Genomic DNA, 25,710 nt, shown 5'->3' with positions numbered 1-25,710 from the left:
AGTGCAGGTGCTTTGTTCATTTCTTTATGCTGGAAGGTATATAAGGGTACTAGTGCAAAAAATGAGGGAATAACAGATCTGTTTGATTAAATCAACTTATAATGACAGACTGTAACAGTGTAATTCTGCACACCTTTTGCTTGTCCCAATTGAATTTGCTTCACAGAGCAACTGGCCAAACAACAACATTTAACATAAAATTACCCTCTCATTTATGTAAATCTCGCATTTCTGTTAAAAAAGAGAACACAATATTTTGTCAGAGCATTTTACGGCTTGTTGTCAAGACAAAGACAATCAAGAGATTCAGTTCAAATGAAATAAACTGTTCAGAAGTGCAAGACAAATGTAATGCACATAGTCATACTGCTTTTAGCTATATTAACTTTAAAAAACATGCCAATTTAATAATTTTTCTTCAAGTTTTATTAGAAAAAAGCAGCAGATCAACATTACAGTTCAGAAATCTAATCTAAATATGCACTTGACAATGAAGTACATCTGAAGTATGAAGTGAAAAAAGATTACCAGAAAACCTTCAACTATGTTCATCTCCTCTTACCCAAAATCATTTTGCAGGCTCTCTGATGATTGGAATTAAACAAAATAACCCAAAAGATTTATTGCTGTGAAAAAAAATTTGTAGTACAGTAGTATGAATCTTGGACACTAAGCAGAATCAGTGAAGTTAACTTAAGGAGTTCAAAATGCACTAAGAAATCTTGTTTGGCCATGACAGTCCACAAGCTGCCTGACCCAAGTACAACTGAAGTGGCAGGTCTGGACAAAACAGTTAGACAGCATGTTAAACCTCCAGTTTTCAGACAGTAATAAAAAGATACATTACAATTCCAAGAGCCCACAAAACAAAATAAGAAGTGAAAAAACTGAACCAACATTCAAAGAACCAAATTTATTTAAGCTCATTTTGCCTGCACCCAAAATAATTTCAGACCCACCGGGAAAAAATATCCATGGACTATCACAGAACGGAAAAGAAAGAATTGTCATTTGACTTCGTTATTTTTGTCCCCACTGAGGTATAAAATCTACATATAAATTTGATACTTTACTATAAGAAATTGTACTTTTCATAGTTCTGATTTAGTTTCTGTTAAACCCTGTTTTACATGTTTCTCACTGTAAAAATCTTATTTCGTGATACTGAATCTGATGTCCAGCTCTCTGTTCCATTTACTTTCTTTTCTTAATTTATATTTGATAGGCTGGTTACCAATACTAACCAGGAGAAAAAATGCTTGGAAATCTCTTCATTACAACAGCACTTTCAGCAAAGGTTACTGATGTGCAAGCAAACTACAACGATATGCAAATCTCCAGAGAGCACTGATTATGTTTCCATTGTCTAAACATTCTCTAGAATGATTCGCTGATGGAAGAAACTTTTTCAATCTTGTAAACATCAGCGGGTGCAGTTTCACTAGTATGCATGGTTGTTTTGTGTTCTTACACAGGAAAGGCTGGTTCACAGCAACTGAAAAGATGCAGAAGCTGGAGTTCTAACAGTTGATGAACCTTGCATCCTGCCGAACAGAAATCTCCCCCTTTTTCCGCTACTTGAGGACGTAGCCAGAATATTTGCCGAGGTAGCCCAGTCAATCTTATTCTTCCTTTTAAAACCTCTCAGAATATTTCCGGAAGTGTAACGTTGCGAAGAAGCCACTGCTGAGAGCGGCTGCCATTGCAGTCTCTAATGCTGGGTACCTGGCTGTCTTCTTCAGTGGCTTTGTCCAGGCACTGGTTACTGTTCACATGCAACAGGGTTAATTTCTTCAAAAGAAAAACACAAACAAAAGAAAAACAATTAAGATTTCTAGAAAAATGCACATTAGAAAAATATATCCACCCTTGTTTTTGGTTAAAGTTCTTTCATAAAAACACAGGACTGGAAGATTTTCTAGGTCACTGCATCCAGCCTCCACTTCCAGAAAATATTCTGTGTCAAGCATGATTATACATATAATATATGGCATATTTAAAGTCTACTGCTGAGTCAAATGTAATAACTTATTCAATAAAATATGCTGTATTTTAGAATATTCATTCTGACAAAGACCTACTACTGAATTAAATGGGATGTTGAGAATTCATTATTTCATGCATTATGCTGGGGCTAGGGGCCCCCATGAAGACAGACTCAGGTCTGTTCAGTGGCTGTGGAGGATTGGCACAGGTGTAAAGGGCTCCCTGACCCCGGCAGGCTATAAAGAAGCTAGTGCTCTGCCTCTCTCCCCCTTCTTTGGAGGGACAGAGTGAGCACAGGGCACTAGGATACTGGGGGCCTGCAAGAAACCATATGCACAGTTATATGCTTTCTTTCTGTGCCACATGAAAGGCTTTTCTGTCAGCACAAGTATAACACCTTTACACAGTCTCTATATTTTCCAAGTTCACATATTGCTTAGGTTTCCTTTATGTCCAACCACTGTGATCACAAGAAATCTCTTATACAACCTCAGTGAATTTCTGAGACCAAAAGCCTCTGAAATGTTAGACAAAATTATACTATTCTAGATGGTCAATTTTTGAGTTCACATGATTTTTTATATAAACAGCGGGAATAAAAAAAAGAGTTCAGGAATCAGTAGAAATGAGAAATTAGATTTTCTGCAACTTTGCATTGACTAGTTATTTTTTAAATCAGAAAACAATGACCATCCACATACCAGCAAAGAGGTCTCCAATCTTTTAAAAAAACTGGAAGCTAGTCTTCTATAACAAATCTATCTCAAATTGGTTATCATTACTATTATTTATAAATCAGATCTAATTCAATTTTTTAAACAATATTTTTCTTTCATTTGGAAGTTTATGACAGGTCGATTAAGTTTTTTGGAACAAGCATATGGTTTTGACAAATCTGTAATGCCTGTTCTGCAACTACTATTGTTGTACTAGGATTAGTGACTGATCCCACTCCACTTTCTTGTCTTTTTCAAAAGACGAATTTAATTATACTTGTACTGTCCCTGCTAATTAACCAGCCACCTGTGGGACTGGGTTGCATTGATACTGGTGTAACTTCTTTCACCAAACAAGAAAGTACAACAGTCTGCTGTCTATATATAGGAGGCAGTGGACTGATAGAAGAACAGCAGGAAAACAGATGCAATGAAAGGGTCCCATATTAATGAAAAGAGTTTGTTTTTTTTCCCCTCTCTCACTAATCTCAGAGGAAATACGATAGACATTTATAATCACACACCCACACACTTATAAACCACTGAAATAAAATAAAGTAGATGAGCTGTTCTATTTATTTTTCCATAACACAAAAAAGGATAAATGAACCAAAATGCAACAAGTGTAGAGGGAAGGGTGTCTGGTTATCCCAAGCTAGTTTCTGGGCTTGGCTGGTTGCCACAGGGCCAGGAAAGAGCTCTCCCCAGCTCCTGTTGCTATGAGTATCAAGTTCTATTTTCCACACCTTCCTCAGAAGTATTAGGTCTTTGCCAAAGCCAGCGATGGCTCCAATTTTGGATGGGGGTGTGTTGAAGCTCCTGCTCAGACTTAAACCCAAAGAGTTCCTGGTTTGGTGATCTTGATTTTCTACTCAGGGCCAGACCAAATACCACATTTAGGATAAGGCAGGAATTTTATTCAGACTGGCATGAAGGAGGTTTTTGCCTTTCTCTGGGGGAGGAGATATAGTTCTCTTCACTGAGTGTCTTGAATGTATTTTAATAAACAATTTCCTGCCCTTGCAATGGCAAGACATTGACAGTGCCCTCATACCTTTACCTGTGACAAATTAAAGTGTGTTTTTCAATATTATGCCTGTAATTGTATGGATGGTTCCCAAAGCTTTTAAGAATAGGCCACAGTAGACCAGTGATTCTCAACCTGGGTGCCCTGGCACCGTAGGGTGGCTTGAGATTATTTCAAGGGTGCTGTGGGTTGCTTCACAGTGTTAGCAATATTAAGATTTGCAAACATGATTCACAAGATAAACCCAGATTTCAAATAGAAATTCATAAGTTATGGTCTTTCTGAGTTCTCTGCAACAGAAAAAGTGCTCTATTATTCACATTCAAAAAAAAAAAAAGGCGGCAAAAACTAAGAGCTGGCATTTTCTAAGGGGTACCTCAAGTTTATCCAGGGGTGCCTCAGTCTAGAAAGGTTGAGAACCACTGGAGTAGACAACCCTTGTCCAGTACAGTTTCGATAGGGATGATCCTGCCTCGAGTAGGGGGTTGGGCCAGATGCCCTCCTAAGATCCATTCCCACCCCACTTTATTATTTTATGATTCTATGAATTTCAGAATCAAGAAAAAAGGACATGTCATTTGATTTATAAGCACAGAACACAGTATTTTTTAAAGACCACTGCCACAAAATTTCTTTTGAATCCTAATTTGAAAGCTAATGAGAATGCAAGAAGAATAGAAATGTTGATGCGATACAAACTAATACCTGAGGATATAAAACATGAATAAGTTTCTTCTATGACCTTTTATGACCAGCTTATTCCATAATGATCCACTACAAATTCCAACCCCCCCTCCCCCCCCACAATACCCACTACAACAAGCTTCTGATATTGGTCATCTTTCAAAGCAGGGTACTAGACTATATACTTGCTTGGAGTAGCATTTCTGATATTCATTTATATCTACCTCAAATATACAGTAAATACAGACATATTTTATACATGTTTGAGTTTTGGGAGAGACACTAGAAATGGTAACTCTGCTATAAAGCTAGGCTGCTTCAGTATTATCAATCTAACTCATATGCTTTCTGAAAGATGCATGAAATACAGCCATTTATTACTATGTGTTAAGATGAAGAGGTTTGCTTTGGTTGTATTACATCAGTGATTAAAGAATATATTCCAATATGCAAATTACTGAAGTGAGGATTTAAGATGTTACAGTGAAAGCTGTGCTAATCGGCATTTTACTAACTGAAATACTCTGTTAACCGGAATTTCCAATATCCCCCAATACAAATCCTCACTTTAGCAACTAGAATCTTTGCCAAGTCTATCCGGCATGCACATCAAGTATCTGCACTACAAGTAAGGCACTGTGTCTTTTGTATAACTCTCAGATAACCAGCACCCCTCTTACTCTACTCATGCCAGATAAAACATTTACTGTATATTCTGACAAGCTATAACTTTTTAGAAAACCAAATAGGTGCCGGCTGCAAATTAATGATTATATCAACTATTGCTGAAGGTCACCAGTGACTACCATGGGTGAATGCATAAATCATCTCCGTATGAGCAAACTATGTAATATCAGGGTAGCAGCAGGATGAGCTCTCTTCACACAGGTACCTTTTAGAATTCACATTCATTCTAATAGCTCTAGAAATTAAGGGAGAACCGATAAAGATTTTTTTGGCTGATACCTATAGCCAATTATTAACCAGCCATATTGGTCAATACTGATCCAACAGCTGATTTACAAGAATGCAGCTAGGCTGCTTGGAGAGCAGCCTCCTGCCAGTAATTCTGGAGGAAAGGGGCATGGGAAAGGGAAGGGGCAGATCGAGGCCCCCACAGTGAGGGAAGGAGTGGGGCACAGAAAGGGGAAGGCGCTGCCCAGCCAGTCCCAGGACAAGGTGCAGGGCAGAGCTGCAAGTGGCTTGTCCAGAAGATGCAGGGAGCAGGTGGCAGGGCAGCTCCCTGCCACTATACACAATCTTGGGGGAGGCATATGCTTCCCTGGATTAGTGTGCAGGGCAAGAATGGGCTGCCCACTGTGGGCTTGGGGCCAGGGGCTGTGCCAGCCTCTTCCTGGCCAGAGGGGTTGTGGGGTGGGGGGGGGGGGGGGGGGGGAGGGGGCGGGGGAGAGGGCTGGGCTGGAGCTGCACTGGGAGCTGAGCGAGCTCAGCCGTGTGGGGCCGGAAGGGGTGGCTACAGGGAATTTTGGGGTGGCTATGGTCCCCCACATGCCCCCTAGCACCACCCCTGCTGGGGGCACTTACTCTGCTGCCTTTTCCTCAGGAGCGCTGTGCTGTGGGGTGGGCAAGGGACAGGCAGTGCCTGCCCCCGCCCCTCTCCCTCCCTCACCATGGGGGATCTGCACCCCCGGCATGCCCATTTCCTCTCCCCCACCTCCAAGACTTACTGGCAGGATGCTGCACTCTAAGCTACTGTGCTGCTTTCCTGGCCATGTGCATGCTGCGGCTGCGTGCATGCATGCAGCATTTACTGGCGACATTATCGGCCAAAAAAACCCAATTGCCTATAATGTTAATTGTCTTTTAATTGCTGCCAATCTGATATGTGACTGATATATCAGTGCACCTCTAGTAGAAATTAAGTTGTTATTCATTTATTTTTGTACACCCAATAAAATGGGATGTTATTCTCAGTCCAGGGGAAAATAACATCTGCTGGTTGCAAAAGATATTGCAAAAAATGAAATATGGGGGTGAGGGGAAAGCATGTTGCTCGATATAAGATCTTATAAAAAAAAGTAAGCTCATCCCACAAATTACCAGCTTAAAAATACAGGCCTGAAAAATCTTATTTAAAACAAGCGTTTTGAAGCTTGATTTAAAACAGTTACCTTTTTTCATGTCTTTGTGACAAGGTATTTAACAGAATACACAGATTTGTTAGAAGCTGACAGGGCTGCACTATGAGTGCTTCTGGTGTGCCCTAACAAAGCACTGATGAGGTACAAAAGGTTTATGGATCAAGGCAAAATATATTTTGATTAAGCTCCAACAAAAATACAGAAGAATCTACATCATTTCAAAAGGTGCTGCCTGAAAAACAGCTCATTTCAGAGTGCACTAAGAAAATAATCTTTCCAGAACAGTCTGTGCTTGTGCCATGAAACATTTAAATCTGTCTTGCTTTGCTCAGTAATGACCAAACATCTTAATAACTACAAAGGATATATGAAAGTTGTAGCAGTTGTTTCACAACAGGTTCAAAAAGTGTGCACTGTTTTTTTTTTTCAAAAGACATTTTTTTAACAAAGTACTAAAACATACCTGTTTAATTTTAAATTAATGCAGTACTAAAATGTATTAATTAAATATAGGCTGGCAACATCTCTATGATAAATAACACTAGTTTGCAATTTGTTACGTTTATCCATAATTCATCATGGGCCTTTGATGACTGCACCGACTAAACTGTCTATTACAATATTTCCTTCACGATTATTGTCTATAAGCTAAAACTACTAATAAACTATTAACATTTACTGTTTTAAAAGACAAAACCATACTACATCATATTTATTTCCAGCATCCTCAAAATTAGAATCAGGACCAGACAGTTACAATGGTCACTATTTTTGATCCTGCAAGGAATATAGGACAGCCTGGGAAAGTTCCATATTTTAAAATATGTGCACAAGTTATTAAAGAGTAGTTTTTGACAAAATGCTAACAATCTAATCCTATTTTTTATTTAAAACCTGTGCAGCTTCTGTACAGCTTGTAAAGAAAAATACTTCATATTTTGGAAAATCAGCAATATCTCAGCACTAGGTATAATAGGTTTAAAATGTTTTACTATTTAAATGAATAGCATGCATTGTAATAAAATACTGAAAGAGATGAGGCTATTTTTTTAAACATTTGGTTTTGTTAGAGAACTGTCTTTTCAATTTTTAAAGGTCATATTTAGTCTTTTTGGGCTATTTGATACAGCTAATGAACACTATCTAAAATGAACTAAAATATTTTATATCTGTTTGATTGTTTGGGAGACCAAACTTCTGAAATATAATTTTATGAAAAACATTTGACATACCCAATTTATTTCCAAAACTGCTTTTTAATATGTAAACCAGGCAATATTTACTTTATGGGCTTTATAAATTATATGGTTTTGTCATATTTGCATGTTACAGAATCCACCTTGTGTAAATTCTTATTATGAACAAGTTCTCTTTTAAAGGTAATGAAAGCCTCTTTAAAAATAGCAAAGGTAATTGGCAAGGAAATGGCAAGAAAAACAGAACTTTATTTCTTAGATAACTTGTCAAAACACTGATCTTTCCACCAGAAATGGCAAACACCTCTACAGTTTCTTCTTCCATGAACAAGAATATTGACAGGAGAGCATTACTATTAATTCTACACTCTGAGCAATAAGCTGAAGTTGGCTATATTTGCTATCTAGTTGAAAGCCAATTATGTTGCATGAATTCTTAAGTATGCTGTGACTGATTGGAGTGCTCTTAATCATGATTCTCATTCCAGACGATCAAGTTAGGCAGCAGTAGGCCATCCTTTTCTCTGTACCCTTTGAATTTTCACAAAAATGGCAAGTTGGTGATAAGAGTGCCATAGAGCACAACTGTTAACTTCTTCTCCTCATAAAGGTGGGAGTGAAGGCTCAAGTCTTGAATGATAGCTCAGATGAGAGAAAACCAAAAACTGGATTAAATAGAGTCATTAAATGACCACAATTTTACTGCAATTTTTGCAAGTACCTCCCTTTCTAACTCCTCCCACCTCCAAAATGCAGAAGTCTTTGGAGCGGGCTGCCTTTTTACCTTGGCTCGTCCCCTGTTCTAATTTTTTTAAACCAGCTTAAACAGATCTCCAAAACAGCACAGGTTCATGCCTCACTTTCCCTGTTAGATGCATGCTTCAAAAAAATCTAGAATTAGGCAACAAAAATATGGACCTAGGGAAAATTTCACACTAAATGTTCTAGGATTACTTAGAAAGGCTTCTTTGTTAATACTGACTTACAGCCATTTATTTTTCTTAGAGGTCCAAAGACTATGGCTGCATCCAGACAAGCAGGGGTGTGTACCTGCAAAGGCACAAATAGTAGCAGCACACATTTGTACCACTACAGTGTGTTGCAGGGCATGGCCCTGCATGTGTGCTTTGCTGTAGGACATGCTGTCCCACTATGGGCAAACTGCCCAAGTCCAGGTGCTTGCAACCCCTGGCCAGACTCCACATGCTTCAGGGGCAGGGGCTGGCTGGGGCACAGAGTACCTCAATGAGGTGCTAGCCAGTAGACAGCCCCTGAGCTGAGGCATACTGCACCCCAGCCAGCTGGGGAGCAGCATGTGGAGATGGGGGTGGGGACACGGGATGGGATATCCAGCCCAGGGCAGCCTGTTCCCTCATTTTAAGGAGGGAACAGGCCAGCAACCTGCACTCTTAACAAAAGGGACTCTGCAGCACACGATGGGGGAGCAGGCCGCCCTGGGCCATCTGCTCTTCTGTCTGCATTTGTCCTGACACGTGGTATTTTTGCATGCTTTGTGCCACTTTTTTTCCAGGTTTTTTGTAGCAAAATTTTGTCCCCTCACTACAAATTAGCAGCACCATGCACAATTTAATGTGGAATGTGTGAGGTTTGCAACACCACAAACCGCATGTACCTGCACGTGAGGATACAACTTTGTGGCCAAACAAATATAGGAAGGAACAAAAATATTCACTTTTCTTACTGTATGTGCAAGAGGTCAGTAAATGACAGTATTGACTGCACTGTGGACCTGATTTCAAAACAGCACAGAAACAAGCTTTACCTTCTTTCCTATTCTCGATCTCTGCCAATGTTATCACAGTGTGTGAAATGGGAACATAGGTGAAGGTACATTTGAAAAACCTGTTTCCCTTTTTTTTTTTTTTTTTTTAGGAAAAAAGTCCTTTTATTTGCTCTACCAACTGTCACTGTCAAAAATACTCTCTAGATTAAGCAGTGGTAAATAGCAGTAGTTGAGAGGAAGATGGTAATTACTAAGAGCATAAATAAGGTAGACATGTTTTTAAATAACCTGAAGAAAATACCAATAGAATACTAGGGCCTGTTTGAATCTCAGTTGCACAATAAGAAATAGTCATTTCATTAGTGCAGTTAGATTTTTAAAGGATTTAACAAAATCTGATCAATCAATCTGACCGAGTCAAGATGCTGGAGATACTTTGATCTACCTGCTAAAATACATCACACTTATAATGTATCCAGCCATGAAAAAAATTACAGGGGCAGAAAACAACCCTGTGATCAAGATAACTCAACCAAGCTACAAACCTTTGAACTACATCTGTAATTGATCTGGTCTATAATCAAGTGCCTAATTATGTGGAACACTTAGCACTGGATAAACTGGAAGCACAATGGGAAAAGACTGTAGTCTCTGGGGAACTGTTTTGCACTGTAGGTTATTGGCCATCACTTTTGACCAGGTTCCCTAACTAAAATCAGAAAGGAATGAAAAATTTTAAAGATGAACACTTGCAATACAACACATCTGCCCCCAAAACACCTGCTGTAAACTGAAGCATGCATTGTATGCAATAAATAGCATAAAAACATGTTCTGCTGCTTATGAGTGAAATAAAGTAAAATCTGCAGTGATTCACAAGGAGCAGGCTTAGCTCCCTAGCTGCTGCTAACTCAGTTACAAGAAAAGATCTTTTATTCTTCATTCTGCTTTTCAAAAACATTGATGTGTATATTAAATCTGTAGCATATAATATGCAATAAAATAGGTAGCTTCCAAATTCCATGGCTTTGTAAAATGCCTTAATTTTACAGCACAGTAAAGGGATGTAAGGCTTTCAATAAAAGAATGCCAAAGAATGACTAATGGTAAAGCTTTGGATTGAAGTTCAAGTTGCTGTTCTACATACCTCTGATATGGGAATGGTACCACAGCAAGAAGCAGAAACCACTGGAACCCTATTCTATCCAGGTGATTAGTTTTTAGAAAAAAATATAATCAATCCGATCTTAAAAACCACTTAATCCTCAAAATGATACAGACTGTCTTTTTTGCCCTCTTGGCAAATGCCATTCAACATAGCTTTCAAAGACTGGCTATTATCCAAAAAAAAGGAGGGGGAGCAGGGAAAAAAAAAAGATTGCTCCAAAACATCCAGCTGGTAAAAAGTAGGGAACAAGGTTTTAAAAAAAGAAACAGGAGTAGAAACAGACCAACTGATGAGGAAGTTAGTGCTACATGAGAGTGACACTGTCCTTGTAAAAAACACACACCACCTTGCATGAGGTCTGGGATCTCTTTTGTCCTCCTAGCCCACAAACTGGCTGACAAAAGAGGCTACTTTTTATTGACAGGTCGCAATTCAGAAAAGAAACCCAACAGTCTAACACAGTAGTTCTCAACCAGAGTGCTGCAAAACCATTTCAGGGGTGCAAAGCCAGAATTCTGAAAAGGGGGGTACATGACTAGCAACTAGTGCTACAGGGGTGGCTACACTCCCATTCCCAACATCCTTCCAAATTCTAAGTGGGCAAACCACGCTGTGGAAACAACAGCTGGAGACTTTCTCCTTTTAAGTCCCCAAATCATATAAGAAATCCCCCGAATTCCCATATGTACTCAGCAACACCTCTTCTATCCTCCTTGCCCCCTCTACTTATGTCTCTGAGTGCAAGAAAGGGAGACTTGCAAAACTGCTACTGTCCTAGCCACCCATTCCAGCTGGGACCGTAGGGATTGGTTGCATGGGGAGCTAGGCTTGGTCAGAAACAGCAGCAGCGGCGGGTGGCTCCTCCTTCAGCTGCTCTCAGGCTGGTGCAGAACACCTAGGGAGACTGGGTAGGGACAGGGAACCTGCCTGCCCTTGCTGCTGCTGTCCCCCACAGAGCCCAGGGCCCTGTGCAGCCTGGCAGGAGCAGCTTTGGGGTCCCCCTCTACCCTCCAGTCAGCAATGGACAGCAGCAGGCAGGGGAGAGGAGGAGGAGCAACTGAACATGGAGAAGAAAATGAGAAGCTGCCAAGAGGGGTGGAATCCCATCTGCTTCAGGGACTGGGGGGTGGGGGAGAGGAGTTCCTGGTTGCTGCTCTTACAACACACCTCCTCCGGATCCATCCCAGGTCCTCACTGCTCACTTCTTAGCCTTCAGGCTGGTGAGACTGAAAAACCTTTTAATATTTTTAAATTTCAGTCTCCTGTGAAAGATTTTTTTTTTTAATTCAATGCTCCACAGGTCACATTATACATGATCCCTGAAAACTCCACTTACCCTACTACTTATTGACCACATAATTTTTAAAGTTTTCAAATGATGCAAACCATTGTTTGGTTTCTAGGTTCAGCAGCTCAAATTTGATTTTCAGTAACAGAAAGAAAATATGATATTTTCTGAAGCTGAATATCTTACAATGTGGCTGAGCTTGAAATCCAGGTTTTTTGTTATCCTTTCTAATAATTAGCTTTCCAATAATAGAAAAACAACTTATGATTAACTGTGACAGAGGCAAGACCTTAGATCTTGAAGCTGTGATAGGATCTTTAAGATTTTTTTGACCAGTCCAGATTGAACAGGAGGCTCCAGTATATGGGCCAGCATAATTTTCAGTTTCTAGTCTTGCACTAACTTAAAACAGCATCCAGCAGAAGAAGCATTTTTCAAACAGGCTTGCTCTTTTGAAGTAGGTAGAATTAGAATTATTCATTGCCATATTAAAGTGACTTCCCACTTCCCAAAATTACGAAGTAAACCAATTACATTCAGGAATACAACCGTCACTAACAGCAGGGGTGTTATATTCACACCATGCCATGGGCTGGAGCTGGCCTGCTGCACAGGGCAGCAGCAGATGCAGCATGGGGTATAGGGAAGTGGCAAGCAACAGATTGCTTGCTAGTGTGGTGAATGGGGCTTCGCTGGCAGAGGGCTAACCAAGGGCAACGTCTACCAGGGCCCCAACTTCTCTATACTGCTGGGCCAATGGAGTGGCTTTGCATGCCATACGAGAAAGACCTCCAACTTAACAGTTCACCATTTTGACAAAGAGACTCTACTAACAAAACATACCTTCAGTTTACTGCTGGTGTGATGCATTTCTGGCACAGTGTGCCACAGTATACTGGGCAAGATGGACCTACGGTCTGACCCAGTAAACGGTAGTTCTCATTTTAATGTATGAAATTTCACTGAATTATTTCCTAGTTGAAAATCATTAGAAGGCTTACCACTGGATCATATTCCCAAAGCTGATTGCCTTTTAGATGGTGGCACTTGAGCATTGTTACTGGACCATTAAGTTTGGAGACATCCAAACATAAATCATCTGTTCGAATTTCTTTGTTGGCTGTATATGAGAAAACCTTAATAGAAAAATAATAATGTTAAATAATGGGTTCCACAGAAAGAACAAAAAAATAGCATATCACTTAATAAATAGTTATATTGAACTTTAAAGAAATGTTTATTTATTGTTACTTGTTCTTCAGAGGCAAGTATAAAGCCATATGAAGAAATACACAAGTTATTCAGACTAAATGAATTTTTCAAACTGCAGATAGACTGTACTGTAATGAAACAAGTGAACCCCTAAATTAAAAATGTAAGCTGGCAAGAGTTGATGTGTGGCTTCAAATAAAATAATAAAATCAGTGAGAGACAGGTACAAAAATTCCTGAGTTGAGAAAAGGAAAAAGCCAACAGCACATTTAGGTCTGAATTGCCATACTCAGAAAGAAGGAATCAGAAAGCATTTGTAGGCCTGTGCTACAGCAAACCACAGGTACAAAAGTTATGTTCGCACTGGCCGTGTCTACAACAGATGCTAGCTGCACAGGAGCCCATTACTACTGTGCAGCAGCACTGCGTGGCATGAAGCATGAAGCAATGCTACTGCGCAGAAATAATGAGCTACTGTGCAGTCAGTGTCACCTAAAAGTCATTCGGTGACACTACTGTGCAGTAACTCCTGTTATTATGCAGTCATTTAATACTTGTGCATGCAAGTACTACATGACTGTGCAGTAACAACTGTGCAGTCAGTTGTCTTGTGTAGATGCAGCCACTGCAGTGCACTCTGGATAGGATGTTTTTAAGCATACCTCACCCACCTGTTCCTTCTCACATGTACCAAATCCAGAGGCATGCTGGTGAGGCCATAGCAGCCACTCATGCATGCTGGAAGATAGGCTAGACAGATACAACATTTGAAAGGCTTCAAAATGCATATGGTAATGGTATTTAGAGGTTTGTTTTTTGGAATTGGCTTATAGATAAAATAGATATGCATTACAACAATGGTCCAGGGCAATGGCCTGGGCAATGGTAACTGATTTCTAAAAGCCTGGCCGTCAGTTTCACAGCCTTCAAAGCAGACAGGAACAGAAATACAGGCTGAGAAATTGTAGGCATGAACCACACTGTTCCATAACATGAGATAAGGTGGCACCAGGTCACAGTGCCCAACTCAGAGCCCTTAGGCTTTCTGGTTTTGGGGATCAAATTAGGAGAAGACCGGGAAAGCCCAAATTAGAATGTGTGCATGTGATGGGCTTGTGAAGCAAAGGCATATGCTGACAGGACTGAATGTGGACAGCATGACAACCACAAAAAGACAAATCAGCAATGCCTACAGATGAGAATTCATCAGGAGGGGAAAAGAATACAAAAGAAGTGATTTCAGAGCAACAACAGGTCCCTGGGAAGGGAACCTGAGGTACCATGGACAGAGGGCATGCCACTAGCTTGTCTCACATTCCCCACTGGTGGGGAGTGGGCCTCGGGCTCTGACCTTCAGGCTGCTGACATCTGATATTCAAGACAGAACCTCAGAGTTAAGCTCACATCCTGGCCAGATGTACCTTGACTCTGATGACAGCCCTGGGACCGGCAGATATAGAATTGCTTGTATTATTCTTACCCACTATCATCATGTATCAATAAAATTTGCTTATTATCGAATGGAAAGGTCATAGTCAGTCTGGGGGTTTGGGTCCGCCCAGAACAAGGTATCTGGGTCATAAATCCAGTGCCAACAATTGGTGAATCCGCTGGGGTAGGAATCGTGATTCTGACTTAGGGACTGGGATCAGGTTCAGTGCCAACAATTGGTGACTGGAACCCTGGAACTTGAGGGCAGTAACCTGACTGATCAGGGAATTTGTTGGCAGGGTTCAGTCAAGACTTGTAGTGGATTAAGACTGTGGAGTCATGGGTGGAAATTTGCTGGTAAGGTAAAACTGTATGGTAGTTCCAAATAGAGTTATAAACTAAGTAACCATGTTTATGTTAAGAGTTTTTTGTGCAAGAGGTTGGTTGGTTGCACTGCTGACCAAGGGGACATTATTTTTCTGGGTCAGGCAGAGTAGGGTACAGGTGTGTTGGAGGCAAGAGCAACAACTTCAAGAAAGACTGGGTTGCAACCTACTTAGAGTGTGCCTGAGGTTTGTGGTCTGGACAAGGGTACATGCTGTGGTCTGCTTGGATTAAAACATAACCTCCTATAGCTGGTACTATACGAAGCTAGAAGCAGATAAAGTTAATCTCTCTGCTGGAGAGAGTGTGCAACTCAGCAGGGGAAGAGTCCTTGGGACTCCGATGGATTTGTAAGTGGTTACAGGATAGTGCTGCTTTGCAGAGATTGTTAACATGCATGTGTGTGTGTGGCACTGGTTACAGGAACAGTGTGTGTTTGCTGTGGAGATAGTAAGTGGAAGTTACAGGTGCATGTTATTGGCAAGCCTGAATGTTATGTAGGCAATGCAGCTTCAGGGAGCTCAGAGATACTTGAGGGAAGAACAGGAAGGGTACAGAGCTCCACCCGGAGATCTGGGACTGGGGATGTGAAGCAGATACCTTGTGCTCCTGTGTGCCCCTGAGACTAAATATTGCCACAGAAATTTGATTTTGGAAGTGGCTTATTTTAGAGAGCTAGGAAGGGGCACAGTGAGAAACAAGACATGTTACTGGACACTTGCTCATTCTTTTATCCTGCTTTGGTTTGTTGTGCTAACATGCATTTATTTATGCAAGGCAGCAGTAGAGAATTTGTGTGCTGGTAATGGGGATGAGGAATGTCTTTGCTTCCCCCCACCTCCCTCCAAAAAACAGTATAAAGATCCTAGAAGGGAAAGTGTTAACAGCTTAAGGCAGGAAGGTGTTTAGGAAAACTCAAGAGTTCAGCCATATAAACAAAGAGTCAGTGCTGAGGAGTTATTCTGAGCAGGAAGAGACAGCCTGAACCAGAAGGAAAAAAAAAATGGGTCTTATCAGAGGTGCCTGATTTTTTTTCTTTTTTGCAGATGCATGGTTTGAAAGTTGTTTTTAAGACTGGAAACTTTCCTGAACAATTGTGCGTGATGTAAAAACAGGGCTTGCTTGGTAAATGTAACCAGGATGCAGAAGGACAATAGCTGAGAGAGAGCAAGCGAGTGTGAGATTGATGTGCAAAAAGAAAAGCTAGCACAGACTGTGAAGCCTGCAGCCCAGCAAGGATACAATTAAGGTTGGTCTGAGGGTTTGAGTCCGCCTGGAGCAAGGTATCTGGGTCATAAATTCAGTGCCAACAATGACCACTTCTCTGTTTAGTGGTGTACTATTGGTATGATTAGCTGGAAATTACGTATATATCAAATGCATAATGACTTTAATTGAGATAGTTTATTACCTGATTGCCACCCATTCCATGACAGTTAAAAATTCCAACTTTTTCATTTTCCTTTCTTGCCATGTTATCCAGGCATTGATTTGTCTCCACATTTCTTATCTAAAGAAAGAGATACAACACATTAAAAAGGTGATTTTTGCAGAAAAAGTGGACTCAGGGTTATCATTGTGAGCTGATTTATACAGCAGGACCTAGATTAGGGAAGTCAGATTCACCTGGCCCTATGGACCAAATGAATGGTGCAGGGCCAGTCCCATGGCCTGGCCTGGACCTACAGACTTTCCACCTCCCATCCTACATCCCAGATCCAATACATGCAATACTTGCTCTAGCTGTTCTGAGACCCAGGCTGCACACACTACCCTGGACCAAACTCAAGTGGGCGCCATGTACAGTATGTATCCAGGTTCTTATGTGCATGGCTGGTCTGGTGCACAACACATACAGAGTACAAGTCAACTCTGGACTCAGGGGCAGCACTGTGGGCCAGACAATGGGGCTTCTGTGACTGAATGTAGCCTGCAGGCCATGTTTTTGACACCACTGAATATATCATATCTGGGTGGTTCACAGCAGGTGTCAAATTGAAGACAAGCCACACAGCTGTCTACTATGGCTTTTACTTCAAAAGAGCACTGCTCCTCCATCTAGTGGTCCTATGTAGCTGATTATACAAGCAGTGCTCTTTGAAGTAAAAACTGCTGCAAACACGGGAGCACCTCAGCAGTCCTGCACAGTTGTTTGCTGCAGCCATGAATAACCCCAGGTAGTTCGCAAACTAACAACAACAAGGAGAAGGAGAAGGAGTAAACAGTCATACTCCAGTTGCTTTCTTTAGTTAAGCAGAATATTGATGTCAAATTTTGTCTTTACTAATATGAACTGCAGAATATACTTCAATGTACAAGAAATGATTGAAAAGCAAAAACAGAAAAATGTATTGCCAGCAGATTTTCCAGTGCTGAGGAAGAAAAACATAGCTCAGTTTAAGACAGAATTTCCTAAGCATGCCCTTTTCAGACTGAAATGTCTCACTTGGGTTCAAATTGTATCAGGTGGCCATTTTTCTATATTTAGAAATATAGTTGTTCAGTCAACAGTATTGTGACCACAGGGGGGGAATGAAATGCTGATCTGCAATCAATTAATAGATTTTAGTTGGGAACTCTCAGAATAGTTTCCTTTTAAGAATGCTAATGTCTATATGTAATTAAAGATGAGTCACCATAACTCATGCCAAAAAGACTTAATTCACATAAAATAACAAACAATGACAACTGAAGTTCACTGACAAAAAATGTAGCAAGAATGTTGGATGCCAAGCTTCTCTAGTGATACATGAAGTCTAACTGGATTCTCATATATACTACATCTCCTTTCATAATGTGCCACTGAAGCTGTCTGAGATGGAATCAGAGACAGGTTACCAAAGCTAGAGGCTCTCAGCTTTGAGATGCAGGGGCAGGTGCTCCTAAGCTTAAGTTTCTGTAGTTTGGTTTCCCAAGCACTGGATATTCCTTGGCCTTTCTGCTGCACCTCCTGGGTACAAACCCTTGGTCTCTTACTTCTTCACAGAAATAGGAACTCACAGTCTGCATGTCCACCTTGTTACCACCCCCCGTGTCTTGAAACATACTATTTTTCAGAGCTCCCACTTTATCAGCTTACTCTGGCTTTATAGTGCATCTCTTCAGAAGCACATGACAGCAAGTGAACAATTTGTAAGGCTTTGAAAAAACTAGACATTGTGGGAGCTGACAGATGTGGGGGGGGGAAAGAAAAAGAAAAGAAAAACTGCACTCTACTGGAAGCAGTAGCACATTACTTTGACCCAGCTCTGCAGTGTATGAATAGATTGGGTGCTTCAGTTGGGCTTTCTGGCACTTTTCGCTAAAGCTGATTCAATCACCTATTAGATAAAAGCACCAAAAAAAGAGCTCCGCTAAACCACCCCATGTCTACAGATGCTCGGAAAGCCGGGTGCAACTAACATGCTGCTTCTTCTGGGCCTGTGCTGTGCTCAGCATGGGAGCATGCTGACTTTAAAGTGTGGTTCCCCCCCCCCCAACGTCTGCAAGCAGCCTCTATGTTGCATAACAAACGCACAGATTTAGACATCCCTATTACTCTGCCTCTGGTCATCAGAGGAAGATTAGATGTGCACATAAAATACATGTATATTACACAGGATAAGGATTCTTTTTAAAGAACACAGAATTTATGCTTCAGAGCACAAAACCACTACTCATTTATGGAGATTACTAAAGAATTCCAAATTGCTTATGGACAAAATATCAAGATACTTCTTAATTATGGACTCAGGAATATCTAGAACCCAGGTTCTTCACATCCTGAGCAAGTGTTCCAATGACTAGGCTATTACCAGGTATCTACCTAAATCATGTGGCTGATTTACCAATTCTTGCAGGTTAATTTTAGAGTAAAGTTCTCATTCTGCGGTCATTTCATGGAGGCCCCACCCCTTGGCGCTGATTGGCAAAGAGGCCCCGGGGAGGAGGAGAGATGAGGGGGGGCAGCCACCATCTCAACCACTGGGCTACCCTTCAAGCAACTGTGCCTCTCAGCACTGACTGTGAAGAGACCCTGGGGGAGAAGGGAGATGGGGCAGCTGCCACCTTCTCTGCTGTCCTTTGTGCTGTCCCGCTACCTTCCACTCCTAGTAGCAAAGAAGGCTGGCTTGCACTGGGGAGCTAACATTTTATTTTTATTAAATTGTTGTTGTTGATGATTTTGCGGACACTCTGGGATTTCACAGTTTCCACAAAATCTGCGAAACTACGAAGTAAGTAGGTATTACATAAAAAGCAAACATCAGCTCTACTGGTGCCAACAACTCCCTGTAACTAAAGAGGCAATGTTTAAATGAAGAAATGTGTATTCATGCCGAGTAGCCAAGTCTCACATGTGCAATTAACTTCAGGCTGTGAGAATATACCAAAGTCTAGAAGCAACGCAAGGATAGGCATAATTTTAAGTTATGCCTAACTTTCTTCAAGATACCTACTGGCTAGCTTAGGCATCTTCCCACTCAGTTGCGAATCTCATCTTCAGCACATACCCTGTTTATTGTAGGAGGGACCTTGGTTTTATGAAGCTTATTCTTGGAGCTGAGAGCCTAAGCATTGAAGTGCAGGAAGAATAGAAAATATGGCAGGCAGCCAGCTTGGCTTTGCAGAGAACACTTCAGTGAGCATAAATACAAAAAGGAAGCTTACAAGAAGTGGAAGTTTGGAGAGATGACTAGGGAAGAATATTAGAATATTGCTTGGGTATGCAGGGATGAAATCTGGAATGCCAAAGGGCAACTGAAGTTGCAGCCAGCAAGAGATGTGAAGGGTAACAAGAAGGGTTTCTACAAGTATATTAGCAACAGGAGGAAAGTCAGGAAAAGTGCGGGTCCCTTACTGAATGGGGGAGGCAACCTAGTGACTGATGAGGAGGAAAAGGCTAAGTACTCAATGCCTTCTTTACCCTGGTCTTCATAAGCAAGGTCAGCTCCCAGACTACTGCACCAGGCACCGCAGTTTGGGGAGGGGGTAAGCAGCCCTCAGTGGTAAAAGAACAGGTTAGGGACTATTTAGAAAAGCTGGACACATAAAAGTCCACAGGGCCAGATGCAATGCATCCAAGGGTTCAGAAGGAGTTAGCTGATGAGACTGCAGAGCCACTGGCCATTATCTTTGAAAACTCGTGGCAATCTGCGGATGTCCCAGATGATTGGAAAAGGGTAAATATACTGCCCATCTTTAAGAAAGGGAAGGAGGAAGATCCAGGGACCTACAGACCAGTCAGCCTCACCTCAGTCTCTGGAAAAAAAAACACGGAGCAGATCCTCAAAAAATCCATTTTTGTAAGCACTTGGGAGAGGAGAAAGTGATCAGGAACAATTAGCATGACTTCACCACGAGCAAGTCATGCCTGACCAACCTGACTGCCTTCTATGATGAGAAGACTGGCTCTGTGGATGCAGGGAAAGCAGTGGACACAATATGCCTTGACTTTAGCAGAACTTTTGATATGGTCTTCTACATCATTAATGCAAGCAAGTTAAGGAAGTATGGGTTGGATGAATGGAATGTAAGGTGGATGAAGTTGGTTGGATTGTTGGATTCAACGGGTAGTGATCAATAGCTCGAGGTATAGTTGACAGCCAGATCTCGAGTGCCCCTGAGGCCAGTTTTGTTCCTATGCACCATTACAGGCTTGGGACCAAATGGCTAAGCAGCAGCTCTGCAGAAAAAAACTTGGGGGTTATGGTGGATACTACGCAGTGTGCTCTTGTTGCCAAGAAGGATAACAGCATACTGGCAGTGCATTAGTAGGAACACTACCAGCAGATCAAGGAAAGTAATAATTCCCCTCTATTCTGCATCTGGAGTATTGTGTCCAGTTTTGCTGCCCCTCCTTTCCCCCCCAAAAGGATGCAGACAAGTTGGAGAGAGTCCAGAGAAGAGCAACAAAATGAGTAGGGGGCTGGGGCATGTGACCTGAGGAGAGGCTGAGGGAACTGGGACAACTGACAACTGATGCCCAGGAAAAAGCCAACCTATGAAATGGGTACTTTGCATCTGTCTTTCATCAGCCCCATGGGACGCCCATGCCCACTACGGGACAGGGAGGTCTGGGTGAGGGAGATCCCCTGCCTTCCATCAATGCTGACCTTGTGAAGGAACACCTTGAGAGGCTGGATACCTTCAAGTCAGCTGGCCCTGACAGTCTACACCCCAGGGTACTCAAGGAGCTTGCGAGCATCATAGCTCAGCCTCTGGCACAGATCTTTGAGAACTCCTGGCACTCTGGTGTAGTGCCTGAAGACTGGAAAAAGGCGAATGTGGTGCCTATCTTCAAGAAAGGGAGGAAAGTGGATCTGGCTAACTATAGGCCCATCAGCCTGACTTCTATCCTGGGGAAGGTCTTAGAAAAGTTTATTAAAGAGGCCATCCTTAATGGACAGACAGATGCCAACATCCTGAGGGACAGCCAGCATGGGTTTGTTGTGGGTATATCTTGCTTGACCTATATCATTACCTTTTACGACCAGGTAACCTATCACCTGGACAAGGGAGAAGAGATTAATGTCATATATCTTGACTTCAAAAAAAGCCTTCAATCTGGTATACCATGATCACCTCTTGGCAAAACTGGCCAGTTGTGGCCTTGGCTCCACCACCATCCGCTGGCTGGGAAACTGGCTCCATGGTAGGACCCAGAGGGTGGTAACTGACAGAAGTCAATCGTAGTGGTGCCCCGTGACCAGCGGGGTCCCCCAAGACTCTGTCCATGGACCCATATTGTTCAACATCTTCATTAATGATGCGGACATTGGAGTCAGAAATGGACTGGCCAACTTTGCCAATGACACCAAACTCTGGGGCAAAGCATCCACACCTGAAGACAGGAGGGCGATCCAGGCTGACCTGGACAGGCTCAGCAAATGGGCGGATGAGAACCTGATGGTGTTTACCACTGAAAAATGCAAGGTTCTGCACCTTGGGAGGAAAAACCTGCAGCATCCTTATAGGCCAGGCAGTGTTACACTGGCTAGTACTATGGAAGAAAGAGACTTGGGGGTCATCATCGATCACAAGATGAACATGAACCTTCAGTGCAATGTTGCAGCTAGTAAAGCAACCAAAACGCTGGCTTGCATCCATACATGCTTCTCAAGCAAATCCTGAGATGTCATTCTCCCCTTGTACTGAGTCCAGTTTTGGGCTCCACAATTCAAAAAGGATGTGGAGAAGCTTGAGAGAGTCCAGAGAAGAGCCACGCGCATGATCAGAGGTCAGGAAAACAGATCTTACGATGACAGGCTGAGAGCCATGGGGCTCTTTGGCCTGGAAAAGCGCAGGCTCAGGGATGATCTGATGGCCACCTGTAAGTTTATCAGGGGTGACCACCAGTACCTGGGGGAACATTTGTTCACCAGAGCACCCCAAGGGATGACGAGGTCGAACGGTCACAAACTCCTGCAAGACCGTTTCAGGCTGGACATAAGGAAGAATTTCTTTACTGTCTGAGCCCCCAAGGCCTGGAATAGCCTGCCATAGGAGGTGGTTCAATCACCTACATTGAACACCTTCAAGAGTAAACTGGATGCTTATCTTGCTGGGATCCTATGACCCCAGCTGACTTCCTGCCCTTTGGGCGGGGGGCTGGACTCGATGATCTTCTGAGGTCCCTTCCAGCCCTAATGTCTACAAAATCTATGAACGAGGCTTGTTTAGTCTTCAGAAGAGAAGACTGAGGGTGGATTTGATAGCACCCTTTGTAACCACCCTTCAGGTAGTTAAAGAGGATGGAGCTAGACTGTTCTTAGTGGTGGCAGATGACAGAACAAGAAGTCATTGTCTCAAGTTGCAGCAAGGGAAGTTTAGGTTGGATATTAAGAAAAACAGTCTCACTAGGAGGTTGGTGAAGCACTGGAATGGGTTACCTGGAGAGGTCATGAAATCTCCATCCTTGGAGGTTTTTAAATCCTGGCTCAACAAAGCCCTGGCTAGAATGATCTATTTGGGGATGGTCCTGCTTTGGACAGGGGGTTGGACTAGATCTCCTGAGGTCCCTTCCATCCCCAATTTTCTATGATAAGTTGCTTGTTCCTGCCATACCTAAGCCCATTTGAGGATCCAGGTCAAAAATCTTAGACATATGGGTTAACAGCCTAGTAATGTTCCATTATGTAGCATGCACTTTGTTCCACTCAAGGGTCAAACATACTACTTGACGGAACAAAGGTGCTAGTTGTCAGTTATCTGCACTTGAGTGTTTGAGACGCAACTTGTTTTGTATACGTCAAACAGAAGACGATTAAAATGATGCAATTTAAAATTCTTACCTCTCCCAAAGAGAAATAATGGCGTGGAATTTGAGAATCAGGATAAACATTCTCTAGGTACCAAGAAAAAGGCTTGCACTGAAGCTTGCGTCTTAGCCCAAGTCGTGATGATATGTCTCCATAATCAACCTTTGTAACACCTGTTGAGAAACAGCTGCTTGTGACACGTCAACTCACACATGTTGCTAAATACATCTATGATGAAGGCTGAATTTATTTACATGTACAGTGTGCTGTACTATTCATTTTAATATTATGTCGAGCAAATCATGATGGGGATGCCAGGGAGGGCACTGAATAAGGAATAGAGATATCCGGTTCACTGCTCTTCCTTTACTACATCCGCTATGCCACTGTCAGAGATAGGATACTGGGCTAGATTGACCACTGATCTGATCCAGTAAGGCACTTTTTATATTCTTGTGATTATTGTTTGTGTCCCTTTATTGGAAAGACAAGGCAATTTAATTGGGGATACATGGCAATCAATTCCATTTATGTGCTTTACAGAAAAACTCGCTTGCAAATCACCTAGTCACCAGGGAAGGAAAAAACTGTAAAATACTGTTGCATTCTATTCTCAATCTGCAGTATAATATCTTCATAATACGTAGCTGGGTCTCATTCTGCAGAGCAGAGAGAATTCCATTTGAGCCTCTGTAGGCCAGAACCATATACTATATTCTCCCTCTGCTATTTAATACTCACTAGGGTATCTGAGAGGTTTGCACAAAGAAAAAGGGGAGAATATGGCCTTTACATAACAACTAGCCCTTTAATTATTTATCGTTTGTTCAGTACCTTATTGCTGCATTTCTGATGCAGTGAGAAAGCCTGCTAACATGTAAAACTGCCATTTTTCCTCCTCCTCCTCTATCCAGCTTTCTTCTCTTTTCTCCCATTGTTCTTCAATATATAAAGTTTAAAAAGACATACTTGTAGAGAATCTAAATATGCCTGATGGACTACATACTAGACCATGTCTGTCCCATTAATTAGAAGTTTGATATCTTTGCTATTCAGAATCAATGTAATTCTAATATTGATAAAAAGAGTATTTTTAACTATTTTTTCTTCAGAGGTAGTAATTAGGATATGAAAACATCGTTAGCATCCTTATTCTTTTGCAGAGTTTGGAACATTGCAAAGAGATTTAATTGTTAAATTAAATTCGCCAGCAGGTGGTGCACAGCAACTCAAAGCATTTAATAGCTGTTATATTTAGCTTGAGAAGGGTTCATAAAGCTGATACAGTAAAATAATATTCCTCAACTCAACATAAAATATTATATATACTTCTGTGTTGTGAGAACAAGATTTGACGTGCATTAGTGTATTTATGAGCTTGTACTCATCCAAACAATAGAAGGATGATTGAAAGAATGTGGAAATATTTCCAATAAATTTCCTTTTTTCTCCTGCAATGAGGAGGGGGCATGTTGGGAAAAATCTGGAATATTTTGAATACAGTCATTTCCATGAGGAAGGGACATTGCCACACCATTTTCACCAGCATACATCTCAAGTATTTTAATAGAACCAAAATCACATGAACAAGACTGACACAAGATTTTGCTGAGGTGAGGAGTTCCTCACCTTCTGGCTGGAAAAAATAACTGATGGATGAAGCATTTAGATGTTATGCTCCAACACAAAGGAAGAATGTCTCTCACTTTACATCATTGTTTACTTATTCATTCAAGGAACCTGCTATAGTTTCATAGTTGGTAGGGTCGGAAAAGACCTGAGCAGATAATCAAGTCCAACCACCTGCCATGGGCAGGAAAGAATGCTGGGATCAAATGACTCTGGCTAGGTGTCTACTAGCCTCCTTTTGAAGACCCCCAGGGTAGGAGCGAGCACCACTTCCCGTGGAAATTGGTTCCAGATCCCAGCCACCCTGATGGTGAAGTAGTGCCTCCTGATATATAGCCTGAATCTACTCTACGTCAACTTATGGCCATTATGCCTTGTTACTCCCAGTAGTGCTCAGGGGAACAGGGACTCTCTCATTGCCTGCTGGTCCCCCTTGGCAAGTTTATAGATGGCCACCAGATCCCCTCTCAGCCTTCTCTTGTGGAGGCTGAACAGGATGAGGTCCCGTAGCCTCTCATAGGGCCTGCCCTGCTGCCCCCCCGATCATGCAAGTAGCTCTCCTCTGGACCCTCTCCATGTTGTCCACATCCCTCCTGAAGTGCAGAACCCAAAACTGGATGCAGTACTTCAACTGCAGCCTGGCTAGTGTCATACAGGAGGGGGAGTATCACCTTCTTGGACCTGCTCGTGATGCATCTGTGGATGTATGACAAGTTGCAGTTAGCCTTCATGACTGCGTCCCTACTTTGGTGGCCCACGTTCATCTTGGAATCAGTAATGACTCCAAGATCCTTTTCTGCCTCTGCACTGATGAGAAGGGAGCTTCCCAGCCTGTAGGTATGCTGCTGGTTCTTTCTCCCTAGGTGCAGTACCCTGCACTTGTCAGTACTGAATCCCATCTTATTC

At 41.9% G+C, this 25,710-nt stretch overlaps 1 protein-coding gene across 1 annotated transcript in view; it reads right to left on the bottom strand.

The window, feature by feature from the left end:
* Positions 1-403: 403 nt before the first annotated feature.
* GALNT1 (polypeptide N-acetylgalactosaminyltransferase 1) overlaps positions 404-25,710 on the bottom strand; it is a 202,624-nt gene continuing 177,317 nt past the window's right edge. Inside the window, exons 10-13 of the mRNA XM_090049575.1 lie at positions 23,209-23,348; positions 16,350-16,448; positions 12,913-13,047; positions 404-1,791 (exon numbers count right to left, since the gene is read on the bottom strand). Coding sequence (XP_089905701.1) covers positions 1,645-1,791; positions 12,913-13,047; positions 16,350-16,448; positions 23,209-23,348 — 521 coding nt within the window. The 3' untranslated portion in view covers positions 404-1,644. The remainder of the gene's footprint in view (positions 1,792-12,912; positions 13,048-16,349; positions 16,449-23,208; positions 23,349-25,710) is intronic.

This window comes from Crocodylus siamensis, chromosome 5 (genome assembly GCF_052110815.1).
Source record: "Crocodylus siamensis isolate JL-2025a chromosome 5, ASM5211081v1, whole genome shotgun sequence".
Lineage (NCBI taxonomy): Eukaryota > Metazoa > Chordata > Crocodylia > Crocodylidae > Crocodylus > Crocodylus siamensis.
This window is presented reverse-complemented; position numbering and strand designations above follow the sequence as displayed.